This window comes from Brachyistius frenatus, unplaced genomic scaffold (genome assembly GCF_029030835.1).
Source record: "Brachyistius frenatus isolate BFR_SWC_R1_liver_20210118 unplaced genomic scaffold, ASM2903083v1 Contig_10, whole genome shotgun sequence".
Taxonomy (NCBI): Eukaryota; Metazoa; Chordata; class Actinopteri; family Embiotocidae; genus Brachyistius; species Brachyistius frenatus.
This window is the reverse complement of record NW_027210609.1, coordinates 4291718-4314177: the sequence shown is the minus strand read 5'-3', so window position 1 is coordinate 4314177 and position 22460 is coordinate 4291718. Positions and strand designations below refer to the sequence as shown.

Here is a 22460-nt window from a genome sequence, read left to right as displayed (position 1 = left end):
CCATGTACAAATAAATAGTCAGATTGGTCTAAAATAAACACAAATTGCTCATGTCAGTGTGGAGCAGATGGACGAATAACCCCACCCAGGACCGGGACTGGACGGCAGGCCCTAAACATGTGCTGCTGTTGTGCAGACACACTGCAGGTCAAGTTTTCCCTGCTTTGGTGTGAGGCCTTTTGTAACAACGCCCACACAGGGAAAATATGGGCCTGCAGAAAACAACCATTTCAGACCTTTAACCAATTCAAAATGGAGTTGAGTGAAAGAGGATCAGTGCGATGTCTTCTCAAGAAAGGTTGGAAATATTCCCTGCTCGTTTTTATACCACCTCAGACCTGCATGTTGTTCTGATGATGTAACGGAAAGCAATAGGCTCATGTGGGCAGGTGAAATAAAAGCTGTGCATTTCTACAAAAACAGAATCTCTAAGAATAAAAGATCACACTATGATGAAGACGACAAGCAAATGGAGCCTACAGACTCACATAACAACAAAGCAGAGTAAAAAGAATAATTAAACTGCTCCTTGAATATGGCAGGACATGAATCTTTATTGAAAAGTGCCTGCTGTTGAGAAGAGGTGAGTTATATTCCTTCAAAGTTCGCCTAATGGACTGTAAGAGAAATATAGATGGCTGGCTCTAGATCAGAAGATTTAAGCCTTTTACACACATGGAACTTGCTTTTCTGGTTAAATTATCTGGGAAAATTAGCAGTTCACACATAGGTCCTCAACTGTTTATGGAAAAATCAGTGTTGTACGTTCTTAATTGTTCTTTCTTCCGGAATGAACTTGAATCACTTCACTGTCAATGGTCTTCTGATGATGACACAGCAAGTTTTTGTTTACGAATACATGCTTTGACATAGTTTTCAGGAATTTTTTATGGTAAAAAATGTAGAAATAGTCACTTTACTCTTACAGCTTTGTTATATCACTAAACTTGCATATCAATGGTCTATTGTTGGTCATTGAAAACAATTTGCTGTTGCATAATTTTGAGAACTTTTTACTGGGAATAAAACAAAAAGAGATTATTGATGTGTAAAGTGATTTTGGTGATCCTACACTGAATAAGACTAAAGTTATTGAATATTTTTTATAGTATCTCTTTTTTTCAGTGTTGCACTTGTTAGACGGTCCCTTCATTCATCTCAGCCGGCTGTACATGGGAACCAGTGTTATTCGTTTCAGCTCAGAGAGAGAGGCTCATTTTGTGAAAATCAAGTTGTACCCATTTGTCTACCTTCCTGTGGCAGGAGTGAAATGTTTGTGTTTTAACAATGTTTTGTTAATGAGTTATTGATGTTCGAATCTCCCAATATCTTTCTAACTTTACCAAAGTTGTGTTTCCACGTCCTTCTATCAAACGAGTGCCTTTGCTGGAACCGTTACTGTGTGACTCACACAGGAAGTTGCAGTGACTGCTATCCGTTTGGTAAATGAGAACTTGATCTCATTTACTTTTCCTTCATTGTTGACATCTACCTGCTTGTTGTTACAATTGTGTTCTCATTATCAGCCCAGCGCAAAGTTTCTCATTAATATGCTTTACTCACAGGTGTGTGCATTGACCTCGATATGGAGCCTCTCCTCTCCTCTCCTCTCCTCTCCTCTCCTCTCCTCTCCTCTCCTCTCCTCTCCTCTCCTCTCCTCTCCTCTCCTCTCCTCTCCTCTCCTCTCCTCTCCTCTCCTCTCCTCTCCTCCCCATTGTAACTGCTGTCATGTTTTTGCTTCTTTGAAATATGATTTGATCTACTGAGGTAAAATAATTTATTCTGACCTCATGTCCTGTTTTGAACTTTTCATTTGTTTGGTACCATATAATGTATTATATAATAAAAGAGATGCTGAAAATACAAGTTGAATTTATTTTAAATCTTTCTGTATCCGATCAGGCTTTCCCTACAAGAACACTCCATCAACATGAGCAAAAATAAACAAGACGCTTATGAGGTGCGCTGCAAAATTCCTCTAAATCCTCCAGTTTACACACTGTCTGCTGGTTAATCTCAGACTTCTACCTCCCTCTGACCTGCTGCTGCCGCTTTGGTGGTCTTGGGCTTCGATGGAAACGTTCTATATGAAATAATTTGACACAGATCCTCTCTCCTATCAAGAGAAGATTTAGTAGTAAAAGGATTATTCTGTTTATACAACCGCTTTTAAAGTAAAAACCATAAAACCTGATGGATTATAGATTGGTTTATGTATTTATTTTATGTTTTTTTTAGTTTTTTGGGCTGATAAAATCAGTTGGGGCTGCACACAATGAAACTCAACAATTGCTGGGAACTATATGACTATTAATCAACTACCACTTTAACACACACACACACACACACACACACACACACACACACACACACACACACACACACACACACACACACACACACACACACACACACACACACACACACACACACACACACACACACACACACACACACACACAAAGAGACGGCGAGACTCATCAGCTTCATCTTTGAGATGAGGAATGTTGTTTGCGCTGCAACTCCGATATCAATCACACTTTGTCTGGGCATTGATTATTGATCAGTGCATTGATCACTGTTTGCTTGGTGCTTCACTGTAATGACTGTGTAGCTGTGGTAGAAAGAGTTCCACGCAGAACTTTTTGACGGCTGAAGTCTTCTTTGCATGTTTCTCCTGTTTGCTCCATGTCATTTAATCTCACAGCGCAACACGGTTCTACCTGCAAAGCTCTGTACTATGGTACCAACGTGTTCTTATTCGTATTATGTTGTTAACTGCCAGTTGTCAGACAGCTTTTAGCTGCATTACCGCCTGCGTGCAGATCTTATTAGCATTTTAGCAGAACTAAAGCACTTTGTTAACATGTGTTCTGATTCGTTGTGCTTTTCTTGCATTGCATTGATTTGCCTGTTGTTTGTTTGCATTCTCACCCATCTTATTTCCATCTTTGGCAGATAGATAATTACAAAGGATAAATCAGCTTGAGGGGAAAATGGGAGAAAATCCATACCCTGAATCCTCTATGAATGCTAAAGAACCTATTAAGAGCATACGACGCGTTAGTCTTGTTGTTTTCTCCGACATTAAGCAGCTTAATTTTTATTCATATCGCACAAAGGACATTGTAGCAAATGGTACTCGTATCTCAGCATGTCTTAACATTTGAGTGAGAGGTTACTTGGCTGTTGTATGGTTAAATATTTTTTATTTATCCCATTAAAACATTGTGTTCCTCCATTAATCAATACAGGGATCATTAGGTGAAGGCATCAGATAATTCCAGCTGTTGATTCAGTTCCCGTGTAGGTGCAGTACTGGCTGACTGTCTGAGTAATCACTGGTGACACCTGCATGTCTTCTTCACACGAGGCGCTCGAATCTTCAGAGGTGTTATGGACCTGGATGTAACTGCAATGTCAACATGTCTTTGCGTGTTTAGTTGATATGATGGAGTACTTGTGGCGTTATCTGTGGGTGGCTCCTTTCCCCCTCATTCAAAACAGTGAAAATAAGATGGAAGAGGAAAATAAAAAAATGTTTGTCTCAAGGCATTGTCCATATAGTTGAGAAAATTAAATTACGTTTTATTCTTGCACAGGTCAGGCATGTTTCGCACAATTATAGTCGTTAATAATTTTAAATTCTCAAGTTGTAACTTCTGTACTGGTCGGCTCTTGTATTCCTCCAAAGATTTATCAATGAACGTGACCTCCTTGTCGTACACCATTTGCTTTTGTTTTGAGGCGAGTTTCAGTTTTATCTAGCTTGTCTGAAAACAGGATTGAAGACAATGGTGGAAGCGATGATGCAGTGTTGACCCAGCTGTCAGGCACTACAAAGTGCAACTATGAGTTCGATTAATAGGAATTATGCTTTGCATGACTGCCACGCCAGCAGTGTTGTGCTGCAGTGCTTAATATGTTGGTCACTAACATGTTGGTCAGTAGGCCCTGCAGGATCAGTCCTGGCAGAGAAACATGGATGTACTGCAATATTTCTGGCTAAATATTTACAAACATCTGGTAAATGGCCTACATAGGCACAAGCTACTGTAACTTGGGTTCTTTGAGGTGAGCTTATTGCTTTTTTTTTTTTTCAAATGGAATATTGAAATATCTTTAAGCGCAAAAAGTAAAGTCACCGGTAAAGTTTCTTCTTGGCTCAGCTTTAAATGCAGCTGGTCAGTCGAGGCGTTTTGTAGCACCGTAACACCGTAACACCTTGGTTTTGTCGACATGCAGTGTGCCGTCTACCTCTGCCCTGGTTCATTACGACAAGGGAAACAATGACCCAGAATCAAATTGACCTGAGTGCTTTAAATCAAGGCTGCACCGAAGGAAATAAATTCTCTCCCCACCAGCACGCCCAGTGCCAACTAGGACAAGTAATCCAGACAGAATAAAAACGTCCTCTTAGAGGACACTGAGGGAGAGAGGGATGAAGGAGTGAAGACAAGCTAAGAATGGAATAATTAAAGAGAGAGGAGCCAGATTGGTGACTGGATAAATGGAGAGGTGGTGTATCGCTTCAGCTGCTTAGTTTGCTTTCTGACATCAAGACAAGTTATCATATCACAGGACACTGATCTGAGCAGTCCCACTGAAACTAAAATAAGTAACAAAATGATCCACACAACTGTTCTTTTTCACTTGTCTACTTGTTAGCATGATAATCTAATAATCTAATAGTTAGGGATATATTTTGAACCTGAATATTTTTTAAGCCCTTACCAAAACGTGTCAGCAGCATTGTGTCCTTGAAAACTGCAAAATGTCTGATCAGGTTGAAAACTTCTTTACTGTTTGTTTGATCAGATAGTTCATGAAGTAAAAAGCCAATTGTGATGTTTTTATTAAGGAAATGTTTTTGAAGACACAACAGAATTACAATTTTTAAAACAATAAAGAAGGTAGGAGATAAGATTGTTTTGACAGCTGCTGTTTCCAAGATAAAGAATGAACCATCAAAGTCAAGTCACCTGCAGTTTAAGGCCATTTTATTCTGTTTCATGTATTGTGCGTCTATTTGGTCCTCAGGAATTACGGCATCACTGCCACAAGGTGCAATATGCACATGAACAGCAGAGGCAGTGTACGGGCAGAATGAGGATGTGACACGGTCAGTAGCGATGACAGCAGGGCAGAGACAAGAATGGCAGAAAAGTTAATAGACTGGGTAATTATTCCATTTGTACCATACGGTCATTGCTGCTGCACAGTGACAAAAATGCTTGCTGCTGTGAGATCAGTACCACATTAGAAGTTGACATGGATGAAGAAAATGGAGATGAGTTTGTTACCGTTTCATCCGTGCACGGTGGAAAATGCCCAAAAAAGTGGGGTTGGTGACGATGGCTTGTTTTGTACCTCAGTCGTCAGACACCTAAGGAACTTTATTAAACAGTGGTCCAGTGAGATTGACTTTCCAGAAAGTAATGCGGTAATGTTCCCATGTTTATTGCCTACGTCATGCATAGGTTCTCTTTTTATCTTTTGTGTGCCCTTGAGTGGGAATTTCCAGTAACACATACATCTACGAGTATGTGAACAACTGCTTTCATTACGCAGCTGGTTATCTATGCTAACATGTGGTTAAAACAAAGTATATGTCCATTCTTAGAGGTGTAGGTGGGCAGATTTTGTTACCTTTTAGTAACCTTGTACTTGCAACAATGGCAGCAGTGGTAGAGCGAGATGAAGAATTACATTGCAACTTGCAACATGTGCAAATATCAAGGAATTGAAGCCACAGCAAGAACAAGGCCTTCATTAAAAAAAAAAAAAAAAAAGTTGTCAATGGTCCTTTGTAGTCTGCTCACATTAGGTGAGGATCTCAGCTGTTTACAGCTTAGTGAGTTTGGGTGCACAACATACGTCACATGATGGTCAAGGCTGACTGGTTAAAGGCTACTCCGGAGGTGCCAAAATTAACCCGAGGTCTACACCCACTAGGATGCTATGACTGGAAACAATCCCCAATGTAGCGTGGTCAGACCCATGTATTCACACAGTAGGTATGGGTCTGGTAATACCAGGCTGGTGTCTTCAGGCATTTTTCAGACATTTTGTTTTACCAAAGGAGTCAGAGCTGTTTGTGGTGTTCCAGTTAGCCACCATATCCAAGAGACAAGCTGTTCCTGCATTTTACTTAAAACATCCTTTAAGGCTTTTTCTCCGAAGTTTAACATCAGAGCTAAATGGCTCACTGAAGCCTGTTCAGTTTTCTATTGATCTGTTTACGAACAACAGCAGCTGCTGTTGAGTTATAAGGTTTTCTCCTTATTATCTTTGAACAAAAAGGAAATTGCTAATGAGCTGAGACAGACATCCGTAGCATAACATGACATAAAACATTGACAAATTGGTTCATCCCAGGAGAGACAAAGATCAAAAAGTCTGTAAAAATCTAAATTCCCAAAAGATAATGACCTTTTAAATATTCATGCACAACACAGAGGCCTCTAATATTGGAATCTTATTACAAAATTAGACAAATGAAAAAAAGCCCTCTTTATTTATATAACTGAAGGAAATGTATAGATAATCCTGCAGTCAGTAATTAAAGCTATGTGCATTGTGATAGTACAGTGCCTACCACTGTGTTGTGTGTGTGCGTGTGTGTGTGTGTGTGTGTGTGTGTGTGTGTGTGTGTGTGTGTGTGTGTGTGTGTGTGTGTGTGTGTGTGTGTGTGTGTGTCTGTCTGTGTGTGTCTGTACCAAACACAGACCTGAGTTCCATCAGTTGGACTTCACTGACTTTAGTTTGACATGGCCAGGGGTCGTGTTTCGGCTAATGAATGCAGTTGTCAGAAAGGTCAGATGTCAAATCTCAGAGTAACAGTCAAAACCAACTGCTTCCTGTTTTAATGGCCATGTGCTGTGTCATTAGCAGTTTATGCTGTGTTTCTTCAACACTGGCTCAGGACCTGGAATCATTTTTAGCGTGTGATAATGAGGCCTTTGGGGTAAAATTTAAGTTTCTGGAAAGAAAAGCTGTCACATAAGTTCAAGGGCTGGTGGCACCGTCTGATCTTTAAAGGATAATAACTTTTTTTTCACAGTTTTTGCCATCATTTCTATTAGCTAAGATAACATTGTACTCTCCAATTTAAATGCTCACATCAACAAAGCAACATTGCTGGAAGCATGAGCAGTAACAGACTCCTTCAACTGTTAAACACTCTGGTTAGTTTATCTTATTTTGAAAAGAAAACAAAGGTGAATAGTAACGTTTTTCCCAAAACCGTCCCTAAACAAAAAAGTTTAAACCTTTACGACTGCATGCAAATCCACATTGTACGGCACTAACAAACCAGGGCTGTCCTAAATCAGAGGTGGGTCATGATTTTAGAATATTCAAATAGTCATAAAAATATAAACAATTATTTAGTGTATGCATTGTAATGCATCACTCCTGTCAGAAGGTGGCGGTAATACAATTTTTGCTTGAATAGCTCATCCCTGCTCCAAATCCATGATTCATGTCTGCAAGGTGTTGCATTCTCAATAATTCATAAGAAAAACTTTTCAATGCTGAAGAGTAGTCGGAGTCGGGTGTTGAGCTACCGAGGGTTGCCTCTTCTAGTAAAAGATGTAAATGTATTCTTTGACTTTAAAACAGGAGCCTGATGTTGTCTATCCCTCCTGAAACTGCTGCATGTTTAAATCAGTGTAGTTTATTTTATGAAAAGAAATGTCGATATGTGCAGTGAGAAGTGGTACTGAGGAAATTTGGTTTGGTGTGTAGTGCTTTCAAAACTTGGGCAAACTCAACCTGAAATGAAAAGTATTGTATTTTAGTATTTTTTTTTTTTAATCTAGTATTTTAGGCCCACAGCTTGAGCACCATCACACAACAGGTGATTACCTAGATGTCATGAATGGTAAAAAGCCATTGGTTTTAAAAGGAGGACCTTCAATATGAAGATATAATCGTAACCTGCTTGCGTCAGGTATCTATTAACATGTGATAAACACCACACATTGTAAAGTTTTCTGTTATGCAATCAATGGTCAATGTATTTATTTTTCATTGAGCATAATGTGTCATCTGAGGCCGTCACCTTCAACAGTATCGGCGAAAGACCCAGCGTGCGGACAATAACTGCAACTTTTTTTTTCTTACTAGTGCCCTTCACACTTTTGTAAGGCTCAGTAATGAAACCGGAACAGACATTCGCTTTGTGAAAGTCTTTTATGGTTCAGCTAAATCATGAAATGAGAAGAAGTCATTTCATTTCACTGGAACAGGCTGAATTGCTTATTTGAAACATGAAATTGGATTGTGCTCTTTCAGTGCAAATATCTTCACAAAATAATCCCATTGCACTTTTTCAAAAAGTGGTGCAAAAATCGGACAGATTGAAACAGAAGCTTTAAACAGCTGCATGGCACTCAATTCTCAATTTTTACATCGGGGCCTTGCACAAATCCTGTAATAAATTTCCCGTTTTGTACTGGGATTAATAGGGAAATTGTCTTCTTTGCGTCACAGTAAACCGAGCGAGCTCACTGATAACAGGTCATGGAGAGATACAGGGTTTCTGCAGGAGGGGACATGCTGGTATCTGTTCGTTACTCGTTCGACAGCTGAAACCCCTGCTACTGTCTGCTGAGTGTCTTTGGTGGGCTTTTTAATCAGCTCGGCCCTCCTCTGGTATTAGCAGGTGATTAAATGAATTAGCGCGACGTGGCGACATTGGCACTGGCCTGGAACATGGGTTCTCAGGGATTCAGGGGGCAACGCTGGTGAATGGAGGAGGGGGCCGAGTGGAGCGCCACAGCTCCCCATCCTTCGGCTCAGGCCAGTCACCCATCATGCATGCGAACACAGTGTACACTCACTTTCTCATAACACAGAAGGGGTTTGTACAACTCACGTGAATATGCACACATGTAGATAAAAGCCAGAGGCGCAGACAGACACACGCTCAGTCAGACACACTGGGCCATTGTGTGCGACACTGTCGCCACTGTGTCGCCACGCAGCGCGTCCTGACACAGCACACGCCTCCTCGCTGCTAAATGTCAGGCGATGTTACTGACATTATTAATGCTGCACTTCGCAGCACCAAGTGTATGCGTGTGTTTGTGTGTGTCGGTATACTCAAGTCTGGTGACAGTTGTTTATTTTTGTTGTTGTGTAGAGTAGGGAAAAGTAGTTTTGAATTGATTGGACAAACCGGTCGACTAATTATTCGATCATTTGAGTGTCTTTTTGTTAAATGTTTATTTTCTGCTTTTCTTTATTTTAGATCTGAGTACTGTACCGTTGGTTAGACCAAACTTGATTCTTAAATGTGTCCTCTGCGTCTGTAATCTGCTTTTTTCACAATTTTCTGACATTTTGGAGATGGATCCAATCAATAAAGGAGGAATCAATAAAAAAAATTGCCAGATTGACACCGAAAATAATAATTAGATGTAGCCACAGCATTGAGGGACCCTTCAATACTTTATTTTAAGGCTTCAAAGGACACTTTTGGTTTTATTTTCAAAACGTTTTTCCTAATACATAACTGAAATTTCAGTTGAATAAATCTCTTTCAGTTAACTTTTTTTATATATTTTTTTTATAAATGTGATTAGTTTGTTGATGTAATAATTATTTCTAATGAATTGCTTGAATCTTTTCATACTGAAGTTTGGTTTTAGTGATGCAACTTGAGATTGTGTTCATGACAAATGATGAATCAGTCCCTCAAAAGTCTAAAAAACATGAAAAAAAAACTGCCTTTGCTTAGCCAAAGGTGAAGCATTGTCATTGATTTTACCAATAAAAAGTAATCTCTGTTTATCAAAGTTACATATGTAGATGTGTTTTCCAAGGCAAAGTTGACGGGATTGGTTCCCTAGGTGTGTGACGTATGAAATCCTGGCTGTGTGAATCAGTGTTTTTGAGACTGTTATTGTTACACTGCAGTTCTGAAGTTGAAATGTTCAGCCACAGTGTCGACAGCCTATTTCACTAATCGCATATCTTCTAGTACATAAAAAACACAACATGGATGTGTCAACAAGGCTAAAAACTTAAAAGACTGAAGGAGGTCTTTAAATTGATTGGTTATTTTGACCAACAGTCCAAAACTGCTAAATATCAACTATCAAATTAAATTATGACAAAAACAACATCAGTAATAATGTTTGGCATTTAAAAAAAAAAAAAAACCCAGACCTACGTGCATTATTTTCTTCGTGGTTGTGTGCCTCTCCCTTTCTTTGAGTACACTTTTGCGTTTGGGGGACATTTTATAAAGATATTAGACATTCATAACAGGATGAGAGTGAGTGAATGGGAAGTCTTTAAAAAGATACTGTCTTCATTTGAGGTTTCATTAAAGTCTTTTATTAGGTGTTAAATAGAGAGGTGCATACTTATGATTAAAAAAACTTCTTTTTTTTATGTTCTCAATAGAAATTTTTTTCACCCTACCTGGTTTCCGTCAGCCTTGGATTGTGCTCTTAACACTGACATGTTTTTGTAGTCAGCCAGCATCCTCCTGTACTTTTCTCCTCTCTGTAGAATAAATGAGATAGAAGTGATGTTTAATATGAAGCCTTTTTCCTCACAATGTTTTACAGAGGTGTTGGGGAGGATGTAGAGGTGATAAGACCTCCAGTGTTCGACCACTGGGCTTCGTTTTGAGCTCCAAACCAAGTAATCTCTCTTTCTAAAAGAATCTGCATCAGGACACTGATGTTGTTGGTCCTTAGACAAAAATATTCACTGCGAGAATTTACTTCTGCTCGAAAAATCTAATTGAGATTCATATGCAGCTTCAAAGAAGTGAACAGACAAGAGTGCTTACCTTCGCATGTGGAATTAACTCTGTGTTGACTCTTCATGAGCTTTTCTCACAGAACTTGCTATGACTCTGTTAGTTTATTTGGCTGGTGGAGGGATTTTCTTACAATTACAAAAAAAACACAGCCTTTTAATTACAGATAAAACATTTAGTTGGCTTCGGCCCGGCCTGTTTGTTGAGTGGACGTTTTTGTTATCAGTGCCACTGTTTTCTTAGCACTGTCAGAAAACATTGCTCTCACATTTTTGATGATGGGAATAAGTACATTTTGTGGAGTTGTTTGTTGTGTAATGGATTTCAGTCCTGTTCGATAATGGGTATTGGTGGAGTTTAATACAAAAATGAACACTCCTTGAGCAGCTGGTTTGGGTTAAAAAAAAAAAAAAAAGAAGCATTTGGTGCATCTGTTTCCAGTGCAGCCAAACAAACCCCAAAAGTTGTTTGACTAAAGAAGTAAAAAAACAGGGAGTTGGTCACTTGGCAGAGAAGTTGAAGGTGTGTGCAGCAAAAAATAAGTGTTCTGGTTTTGTGCACATCATTTATATCGGAAGTCGCCAACCTTTTTTCTTCAGAGAGCTACTTTGACTAAATGAAAGTGTCACTCATAGCTCTCAGACAAGGGAACATTTACTCACATAACATAAGCTCCACCAAACCAGCTGAATAAACTTTTTTTTTTATGTGAACAATAACAACTTGATACTTAACACACACATACTCAACCTGGAGACCCCTGCTTTAAATGAATAATTGTAGTTCGTGCTGAATGTAACCTATTGTTTTGTCTGTGGCTGCTTCAACATTAACGCCTGTATTTAAATACCTGAACACGTTGAAGATGAAGCAGCGGCTGTAGGAAATGTTCAGTGTGCATCAGTAGTACCTTAATACAGCTCTGATATAGCATAAAGTGAGTGATCAGTAAAAGCAAGTAATGTCAGTGAGATAAAATTACGTTTGTTTACGGGCACGCATTTATGCTGTGGTTGGTAGTTTAAATCCAGTGCAGGAGTATTTGACTCCTCCACTGCCAATGAAAACTACAATAAAATCAGATAATCACTGAATGTTCATACATGGAATGGCTAAAAATAGAATTCTGTAATTTAACTGTATCAACATATTAGTTTTGATTTATTGAAAGATTGACTACACAGATTTCAACAGCATCTCTATCATTGTTATGTATGTTTATCAAGTACATCTTATTTCTCTCTATATTGTCCATATTGTGAAAATCTAGGCCGAGGCTCGACACCTGGAGACTGAACTTATTTGTTTTTTGTCGGCCTGTTTCCACAGGAGCCAGGGTCAAGACAATCCAGTTGCACCGGCCAGCGTTGCAGACGCGGAGAAAACACACTGCGGATGCTTGTGAGTGATGAACACAAACACACATTTCTACTGCAAATAGTTTTATGACCTAGATCACTTTCCTCTTCAAGGATCATAACTTTAAAGCTCCAAAGTACCAATATCTATCATTTACACATCCTGTACGTTAGATATTACATGTACCAAATTTTTTTTTCCAGCATGACAACAGTTCTCCAGATTTACTTTACTGGCGGCAGCACAGACACACACACTCCACTCTGTTACACAAGCAGAGTGTGTGTACACACAGGGACGTGCAGCAACACACAAACATGCCAAAGATTAAAAATTAAAAGATTACAATATGAAACATTGTTACTTCACTTCAATTATACTTCAAACTGCTTTCAAGCATATCCATTTTCTCTGCAGAGAAGAGTTGTTTCCTACCACTTGACAAATCTGACTTTAATAGCAACCTACTGAGGCCACCTGGCTTTGAAAGGAGATGATGCTCTGAATGGTTTATTTCATGTTATGCCCACCTATTAAAAATTATGAGACTAAGAAAACCATGCCTCTTACTTTGTGCTCAGATTATCCGCCGTTTAACTAATAAAAATGGATTTAGACTCGTCATAAATGCATTTGTGCCATGTGCTCTGGACCGTAAAATTAGAGCCGTTTATCAGCAAGTGATGTTTTCTCACTTGTCATGGAGATGGATCTGAAGACATACAACAGGTTTCATTTAGGAGTCCTTGTGTGAGCATCAGGGGTTCATTCTGGACTCTGAAAACAATTTTCCTCAGTTGTCATGGAAATATATTAGTGAGCTCATTAGTAAACACTTCATAGCTCAGTACGTTATCACATACTGTGTTCATGTATCAAATTTATCTCTGTCATCTCAGCAAACTGTTTTTGCTGATGATGGCTCTCATAATCCCTGTACCTGCACCTTGAGTCTGTTTTCTTTGTGAAATCGAATGACTAAATGTTTACCACTCACTGCTGCTGGTATACATGATTGAAAAATTATCCAACACTGAAGCAGGAAATGGAGACAAAATGCCAGCAGGACATGTAATAAAGATAAGAGGTTTAGATGAAATCCTGCTTGTGGTGTGTTTTGTGCTGCACTGTGCTGTTGCCTGTATCTATACATCAGTAATATATTGTCCTTCCTGCCAAATCACCTTCATAATGATGATTGAAAGTCCAGAATGACCTCAATCCAGTCAGTTTGAGATATTAATGATTCAAAGCAGATGTGCATGCACACACACACACACACACACACACACACACACACACACACACACACACACACACACACACACACACACACACACACACACACACACACACACACACACACACACACACACACTTTTGTGATGCTATTAAGTTTGAGGCCTTTGTTGGAAGCATTTATTTCCTGCTCAAGCATTTTAAAACTCATTCATGCCCAACCTAAACATACTATTCTCTAATCTAACAAGTAAGGACCGGTCCTCCTAAGTGTGGGAACTCATGAACACACTCTATAATTGCCGATGCTGCAGAGAAGAAAATGGATCATAGCGTGACTACTCGGTGACAGAGCTTTTGTACTGGCAGTTAGCCCAGCGAGATAAAGTCAGCGGCTCAAAGCAAGCATCAAAACTGTTTACCTTGGAAAATGGGGCCCAATTTTTTGGCAGATTGTGTTTTGAAGGCCCTGTAGATGCCTTTAATAATGCAGATTTTCTGAATGTTTTGGTCTGGCAGGTCAGCAGCAGATACACTTTTAACAAGGATGTCAATTATAGATGGAGACTGAAAGGTAAAGATGTCATGGCTGTCGACTTTTTCAGAAAAGAACGAACATTTTTCAAAAGTCCAGACCAGACACCTATTTAATTTAGGAGTGTGAGTGGCATCGTTTGCATTCATGTGACCTTGTAAACATTACAAAGCATTGGGTTTTGTGTAGGTGCCAATTTATGAAAACCACGACCTGAATAAACTCTGAGGCAAACAGAAGAAAAACATGTTGGTAATTGTAACTCTATTTTGGGAGTTTGCTTTGGGCATAAACAATTTACTGATCGCAGCAGCTGCTCGATGTTCTTTGTCTGACCTGTTTTTTTTTTTTTTCAAATAATCGGTATCAAATTAAGGCTGTGAATTTCCAGAAAGATGTGAAATACAGGGTGTTGGTGCAGTGCTACATCTGTATCTGAAGCCAGAGAGATGATTGAGGTCAATCTGTGATTTGCTGCCTTGGCCCCAGGGACCGGCTGTGATATCACCAAAGGGCTTAACGTTACGCACAGCTCCCTGGGTTTCACATATATTCTAAAAATTTGTCTTTGCCTCCTGCTAGGACGTAATATCATTTACACGTGTTTGCATTGTCTGTTTTCTAAGCCCAGCTGAAGCAAGACAATCTTGCCTGGGGGCCCACAAATGATTTATTCTCTTCCATCTTCAAGTGTTAATAAATGCCAAAGGCTGTGCTGATGTAATTTTTCTCTTTACTTGTTTTTAATCTTACAAAAAACAGAGCACATCAGCATGTGGGCTCTCTTCTTAGATTTTATTATTTGTCTCATCAGTGAGAAAGATGTCAGTTAGATCACCATAGAAACTTTTTTTTTTAAACCTGCAGCCCCCTGAATATAGCATCATTAAGTTAAAGCCATGCGCTTCGGGTACTAATTTCCTGGAAGGAGATCGATGTTGATCAGAAACTCATCAACCTTCTCACTTTTTTGGTTTTGGGGTGTTCGGGTTGTGGGATGGTAGGAAAAATGGTTATTATTCTGAAAATCTGTGTAACTCTCTGAAAAAAATCATTCTAGTCTTGGCAGCATGCTCTCCTCTTATATTTTCCATGAGTGGGCAGTAATCACAATGTTAATGTAAGAGAGCAAAGACAATTCAGCCACAAGTGACAAGTGAATTTTTGGTGTAAATTCAATGAATAAATAGTTAATGTTAAATAACACATGAAAAGCCTGTTTTGCAGATTTTGAATTATTATCCCTCCATCACTGATTCTTCACCTTATGTCGGCCTGCAGGTGAAAATGCAACATTTGAGTTTGCTGTGATTTATGAGCTCTCGACTGTACTTGTGTGTCTCTCATCCGTAGACCCTCTGCACTGTTTGATATGTTTTTTGTTTAGTTGGTAAAACTGGTCAGTGGTGTTTGAGTCTATGGTGAACAGTCTCTGGCATGATTTGCAAAATACTGCTCTCTGGTGAGTGTCAGACTTTTCATACGCAAACCACATCCATCGATAGAAGTAGTCCCTGTTTTAGGTTAATGCTCCCTGTTCTGTCTTAGTTGGTAGGAGTCGTTCTCCTGTTAGGAATTAACCTGTTCTGTAGCACATTGTCTTTCCTCCATGTTTGTATGTGTTGCCTTCATGCAAATGTTCCATTTGCATCTGTACTGTGCTGATGGAGAAACTGTTGTCCATTTGACAAAGACTTTAGGAAAATCTATTAGCAGAAGAACATAATATTCATAATTTGGTTTTCATTATTATATAATCACCCGGAAATAAAATAGTTTTTGTTACCTTAGAATGAGCCCTTCATATCTACATAGGGAGTGGGTCCTCTTCTACAGAGGCTGCCATGTTTCTGCAGTAGCCGAGAAGGGACAAACCAAACACTAAATCTTGAACGGTCCTTTCACATTTTCTTCAAATTTTGGGACTACGGTACATTTTATGACTAACTTGCTTACTAACTTTACAACCAAGCAAATGTTATTATAATAAATTGTACCTTAAACCTAAAAAAAAAAAAAAAACGAGCCTTAGTGTTTGTTTAAGAATTTTATATTTTTAATCAACTAGAATTGATAAGGAAGAACAAAAGCAGGATTTTTAAATACGAGGCTGTCATTTTGTTGTCAGAGCAATTTTGCTTTGCTCATTATCTATCAGCATATTGCATAAATCTTTTCGTAAATCCAGCCTTTGACAGAATGTGTGGTAAAGGTGGGTAATTGTGTATATCAATTTTCTGATGGATGTGGAAGTTGTGTGTGTGCGTGGGTCTGTTTGTCTTAGTTACTTTTATGTGTTTTGTTTTACTGTCTCTGTGTGTGTGTGTGTGTGTGTGTGTGTGTGTGTGTGTGTGTGTGTGTGTGTGTGTGTGTGTGTGTGTGTGTGTGTGTGTGTGTGTGTGTGTGTGTAACACGATTACCTCTGCTCTGATTCTCCTGACTCGATCAACAGTAGCTCCTGGGTTTCATATTCTCTGCGTTAATGCCATTGACCATCAAAGACAGCTAAAGAAAAACCTGGATGTTCCTTGTTTGTCACACATCCTGTCTGAAGTTAATTCACTTTGATCGCTGAGAGAGGGAGAGGTATGCTGTGCCTGCATGGCCTGGTTCATGGTGCATCAGAGTAAACTTTAACTTTGTAAAAATCCTGCATGCTGTAAAATAAAGCAGCTCATGTAAAATGTTTTATAGATGCAAGCGGTTTGGGGTCATATTCGTTCTTCGACACACTTTATTTGTTGGCGTTTTCCTGGATCTGCTTCACTGTGAGGCTCTTATTGTGATCCTGTTGAAAACTTGAATCTTTCCAGTGGAAAAAGTTTGTGATGTTTGTGTTCTATTGTTGTATGGTTATTCTGTAACTCTTACTTATATACTGACACATCTTCAGGTTGTTCATTAGTCTGTAATGAAGTGGATGACAAATTCAAGTACATCTTTATTCTCACCATAATCTATGGAGGACATCTCAGTGTGTTATATCGTGGAAAAGCTCTGGTGTCCAGTTTTAATGGACATGTATCAGCCAATCAAAATCTCATCAGCTGCTATAAACCAGGGAAGGGCGGCTGTAGCTCAGCTGAGCCAACCTCAATTTCACTGATAAAATTAGGCAGTAAAAACTTTACAACTGAGCACATTTTTGTCATAGTGAATAGTAAAGTAATATGAGCAAAACAGTGAAGGCTGCAGTCTGCATTTTCTAAGACTAAAAATGAAAGGAATCGCAGGTGACGTCAAAAACAGCCTCCTTTTAACCCAGCATGGTGCATGAAGATGAGCTTAAGGGTCTGTTTTATGCTGTTACTTGAATAGATGAGGCTCAGGTCCGTCAGAAACAGATGATACTGAGAGACCAAACAGTATTTATGTGCTCAATTGATACCATCACATAATTTATTCTGAGGATAACTAGAAGATATTTACATTCAAAATGTTTTGAAGAATTATTATTCCTGCAGTATGATGACTATACAGGTAGATATTATTGCTTGTGCAAATGTTGTTCTGTTTCAGTATGTGGCCTTTAAAAGCAGGCAAAGATAATATTGGAGCTGCTCCCAGATATTAAATTCCTATCTATTGTTGTTTCTTAATTACAGTCCTTTCTCTAAAGATATCGAAACAAACAAATGTGTATTTGCATTTTATAATTTTGTGCCGTTGATTAGATTAAATACATATATTTCAAATGACTTGATTGATTGATTTGATTTAAGGCATAAATACATCACCACATGTAATTTTAGATGAACAGAATCACTTGAAATAGTCACAAAAAGATGAAAAATGACATCTGATTACCTTTTAAAATAGACCAAAAAACCTTGTAAATTAATTTTTTATATTGATCAGAATTTGGAGCAGTTGGTAATACAAATTCATTTTGCATGTCATACCTACTTTTCATATCACCTTGAAGCTTGAAATTTGTTTCTTATTTTTTTTTGTCTTAACATAGTAAACCAGTTTGTGCTTCTTTACGTTCTACTGGAATACATTTACCGGCCAACAAATGAAACCATGTCATTACATCTGCTGTCTGTGTTTCTTGAATCACTTAAAAAAAAAAGTTGCGTCTGGTGACTGACCTTTTTGGGCCTGACCAATTCTTTGCAAATCATCTGCTGTATTAAAGACCTTCACAGCTCGTGCTTATCCCACAAAGCGTATTGTCTCTATCACCACTTGTCTTGAGCATCTTTGCACTGGAAACTTTTATACATCTACAGGCTTCAGAGTTAACGATCTGTGGAGGTTTAGTTTCGTTTGTATGCTGGGATCTCTTCTGAGTCGCTAACTTGGCTGCCGGTTGAGAATGCAACGGACAACCTCTGTTCACACATGCTGCGTTGGCAAACTGACGCCTGAAAGTGATGCTGTCGGAAGTGATTGTTCTGCTTGTTTCCTGTCCATGTTTTCAGTCGTTATGTAGGTGCTGCGAAGGAAACGAAGCATGAGCTAACTGTCAGACTGACTAGACGTAGTAGCGCACTGCTTTGTGGAGCGTTTCAGCAGGGTTTTATTAGTGAGAGGCTACAGAGATGAGTGAATGTTCATCAACATTTGTGAAATAGTAAGTAAGAACATGTTTCATGCATCAAACAGTTTGTTTGTTCAAAGCTATGGAAATCCTATAGAGTGTTTTCGTATGTGTTTGCACTGTAAGTGATTGGGAACAGTTGGACTTTAATCAGGCGAATGTTTTTTTTGACTCGTGTTAAAATGTCCGTACATTGTTAAGAGTGCTGTTCAGAGGAAGTGGTCTAATTGAGCCCAATCACTGTAGGTTGTTTTAGCTACTGTATCAGTGTGTTGGCTATTTTTGTCCTGTCTTCTGCTTTATTACGAGTGTTCATGGTTCTGCTGTTGATTTTTAGTTATTAACAAAAGATTGTTTTCTTCTAGATAATAATACGATATCCATACATTCAACACGCAGTAAGCTCTGTAGATCCTCCAAAGATGAAAATAAATTGAAGTTGGGTTTTGTTGGTTCACTAATGGTGCAGCTATCAATTGTCAGAAAAAAAAAAGAGAGACTTTTGTTTACGTTTGCAGCCAGAGAGTCCCCGATTGAGCTCTCTGCCCCAGTACTTTTTTAATTCTCCTCTTCATCAGTTGGTTGTTATGCTGGTATTTGCTTGTAGCACTCAGGAAGTGGTTTACCTCGATGGAGGATGGTAGAAAAGAGGCCTATAAGAGCTCACAAAGCAAATGACACATTCAGACATTTAGACTGAAACCTATGCTCAGTCATTTAGTTAAAAATTGAAAAATTTACCTCCGTCCTAGTGGAGGTACATTTGTCACCTATTCCTTAGACCTTGGAGTCATCATCTTCTAGGAGTGAAAATCATGCAAATTCATGGGAAAAAAATTGTTTGAGACTAAAATGTTGCTTTTATTTTTGTTTTATCTCAATGTCAAGGACTGATATTTTTTTTTTTTAACATAATAGACCAAAGACAATAGTCAAGAAACACAAGAAAGAAATTGCTCAGCACTTGGTTGCGCAGTAGCTTAAGCTTGGATCTGTTTAATTGGGTCACTAAAATGCAGCACTTTGCACTTTGCTGTGGTGCGTTAGACCAGGACTCACCTTAAAAGATCACTCAAGTTCAGAGACACTTTATTTGTAAGATGAGTTTACCAGAACTGTTACTTTGCAACAGATGACTTCCACATTTTATTTAGTGATGGAGTTATTTAAAGTTTCAGCTGATAACTTTGTGGCTTTTATGAACAGTCGCTCAGCTTCTCTCTCCGTCTCCTCTCACAGGCCGTTTACTGCTGCTGAAAGGATGATGTTAACGATAATGGGAGGAGGCCACGGCCGAAGTTGCAGCCCTCGCTAGACTCATCCATTCTCCCCCGGTTTACCCCTCCGCCATCACCCACTACTGCATTCCATTCCCCCTGGTGCCATGGCCAACCACCTGGAGCTGATCCAAGAGCTGCAGCAGCTGGACAAAGTTCCCAGCCTGGAGAGGCTGCGGGCGGCCCAGAAGCGACGCACTCAGCAGCTGAAGAGATGGGCCGTATACGAGAAGGAGATGCAAAACAAGAAGCGCAAGGCGGACAAGAAGGGGCGCAATGCCAACAACCTCCTGCAATCAGAGTCCAAGAGGCACGTGTCCTTTGCTGCCAGCGTGGCTCTTCTGGAGGCATCGGCCAGGAACGATCCGGATGAAGGTAGGAGCTGAACAGAATATTAATAATATATGCAAATAAAAAAAGAGAGGTATAGCTTCAATCAAAAATGTGCCAAGTTTATGAGAAATAACAACACAAGCTACACAAAAGCACACATGAGCAATAGACTAAACAAAGTGCAGGCACCTTGGATTTAGTTTTGTTGTAATGAGACCGCACATTAAAAATAATGTGCTGGGTTTTATTTGTAAGTTAAACCCGACACAAAGCTCGGTGATGCCACATTTGAATAATTACCCTAATTTCAGCCTCACCTCACCACTTTAGCCAGATATCAAAATGCCAAGGTCAGGAAAGCGATTAGCTGGGCTTGCCCACTTAAACTGCAAGTCGAAGTCACTCCATTCGAATTGAATTTGTTCTGCTAGGAGACTATTTTATCATTGGGTAATAATGGAGTTGTCAGATGAAACTCTGCCAGTCTTTTAATTAAAATTTCAACGGATGGTGCCCCCCTATGTGGAGATAATAATTGTTTTCCTCCAGTACAGACAGTCCCACGACGGTGTGGCTGTGTTAATAGTTTGTCTGTGATGCAGGAATGATAACAGGCTGCTATCTTTTAGATATGGCATCTAATTTAACGTCACTTTAACCTGAAATTGGATTGAACTCTCTTTTTTTCTCTATCATAACAAACACAGCCCATGGCGGTGCTACTGTACATTCGTTGCTTGTGCAAGCTGTCATCACAGATAGGAAATACGGCGAGAGGCTACTGTATTTTCATAAATATTCTTACAGAGCAGAAGCACCTCTGCACTGTGTGTTTATACTTACCCGTGTACACATATGCATATGCACATGGACTGTGAGCTGGTTTGAATGAGCTCCAGCTGGAGTGAGAAACATTGGATGTATTGGAATTTTTGATGCCTGATGGTCTGAAGCTTTGATATAACCAGTATGCAGTAAAAGGATGTTACCTCACGGGTAAAAAGGAAAGGTTTTGATCATTTAGGTCTTTAGATTATTTTAAAAAACCACAGGAGGTCGCCAGGAACAGACAAATTCTACTCATCAATAGTAGGCGTTTTTGGACCGGAGGGACTATTTCGCCGTTCTAAGAACAGTGGGAGGGGTTTCCCCCTTTTGTGTGTCCGCACCAGCAAAACCTTTTTCGTTCCTATAACTACGTTTTGGGGGACTTTTTTTTTTTTTTAAGCTCCTAACTCTGCCTGGGTACTCTTCCTCTCCTCCGTTGCAATAGGAACTGTCATGACACACACAGGAGCACAGACAACCGCCGTGTTGAAAACACAGTAAGCAGGTAAACTTCAGCTGCGAACAAAGCCTTTTGTTGATGCCTGATTCAACAAAGAGAAATAAAAACGTTGCTTTGTTTATGTGCTGCTGCGCAGCGGCGTGATGCTATTTGAAGCACAGTGATGTGATTGTCTGACTTCAGACACAACACGTTCCTGAAAATGTTTCACAATACAAGCCTTTTCATGGGGGGGGGAATCTCTTTCTTATAAAAGGCTACAGGGGTTTTAGTTTGAAAAATACAGGAAGTGTTGCGTTTCTATTGACCCGTAATGCAGTAACTGACAATTATGCAAAATGTTACTCTTCTGCTTGTTTTTATTGGTCCTCTTGAACGAAACACGCTTTGGTTCTTCGAACAGATAAAATACAAACATGAATTTCAACCGGGTCAAGTAAACTGAAAACTGTATTTCCTCAATTAGTGAAATAAGTGGCGGAGGGTCGAATAAATGTATATTTAACATGAGTCTTGTCTATTTTGTAACGGTTTGAATTGAAAGATGTTGAAGCACTTTTTCCCCCCGCTGTCCAATCACAGTGAAGGAGGGGTGGTACAATTACACACTGGCCGCTGATTGTACCTTTCAGTGTGACTGAGCAAACTCTAGTACGAACAGCGTATCCAGATAATAATCACAGTGAAGAAAACAGAAGCTGTAGCAATAGTCTGGTTCATGGTGCTCATAGGATAAATTCTAATAACTTTGATGATCTGCAGACTTTTACTATAGCACCAACATGAGCTTGATATTTGGTTGTCTGAAAAAAGTCCCCAAATGTTATCTTTCAGGATGCATTATAATGATGTAGATATAAAACAATTTCAGCATGTGGATGCATGGATGTGCAAATTAATTAACAGCTCTGTAAATTAAATTTACAGCAATTTCACAACTAAGCTCAACATTATAACCTTCATGGCGGCTGGATTTATTGCAGGACTGTTGTATCAGACTGCATTAGTTTTAACAAGATGTCATTATTAAACTAGAACCTGAGAGGATTTCATAAATATCTGAATATTAGGCCAGAAGTGAATGGCTGACATTTTCTTTCTGT

The 22460-nt window shown here is 39.2% G+C and overlaps 1 protein-coding gene across 1 annotated transcript in view; it reads left to right on the top strand.

The window, feature by feature from the left end:
• Positions 1–22460, top strand: part of ppp1r16b (protein phosphatase 1, regulatory subunit 16B) — an 88823-nt gene that overhangs the window by 10544 nt on the left and 55819 nt on the right. The window contains exons 2-3 of the mRNA XM_069691023.1: positions 12110–12181; positions 19699–20111. Of these exons, the coding sequence (XP_069547124.1) occupies positions 19844–20111 (268 nt within the window). The 5' untranslated portion in view covers positions 12110–12181; positions 19699–19843. The remainder of the gene's footprint in view (positions 1–12109; positions 12182–19698; positions 20112–22460) is intronic.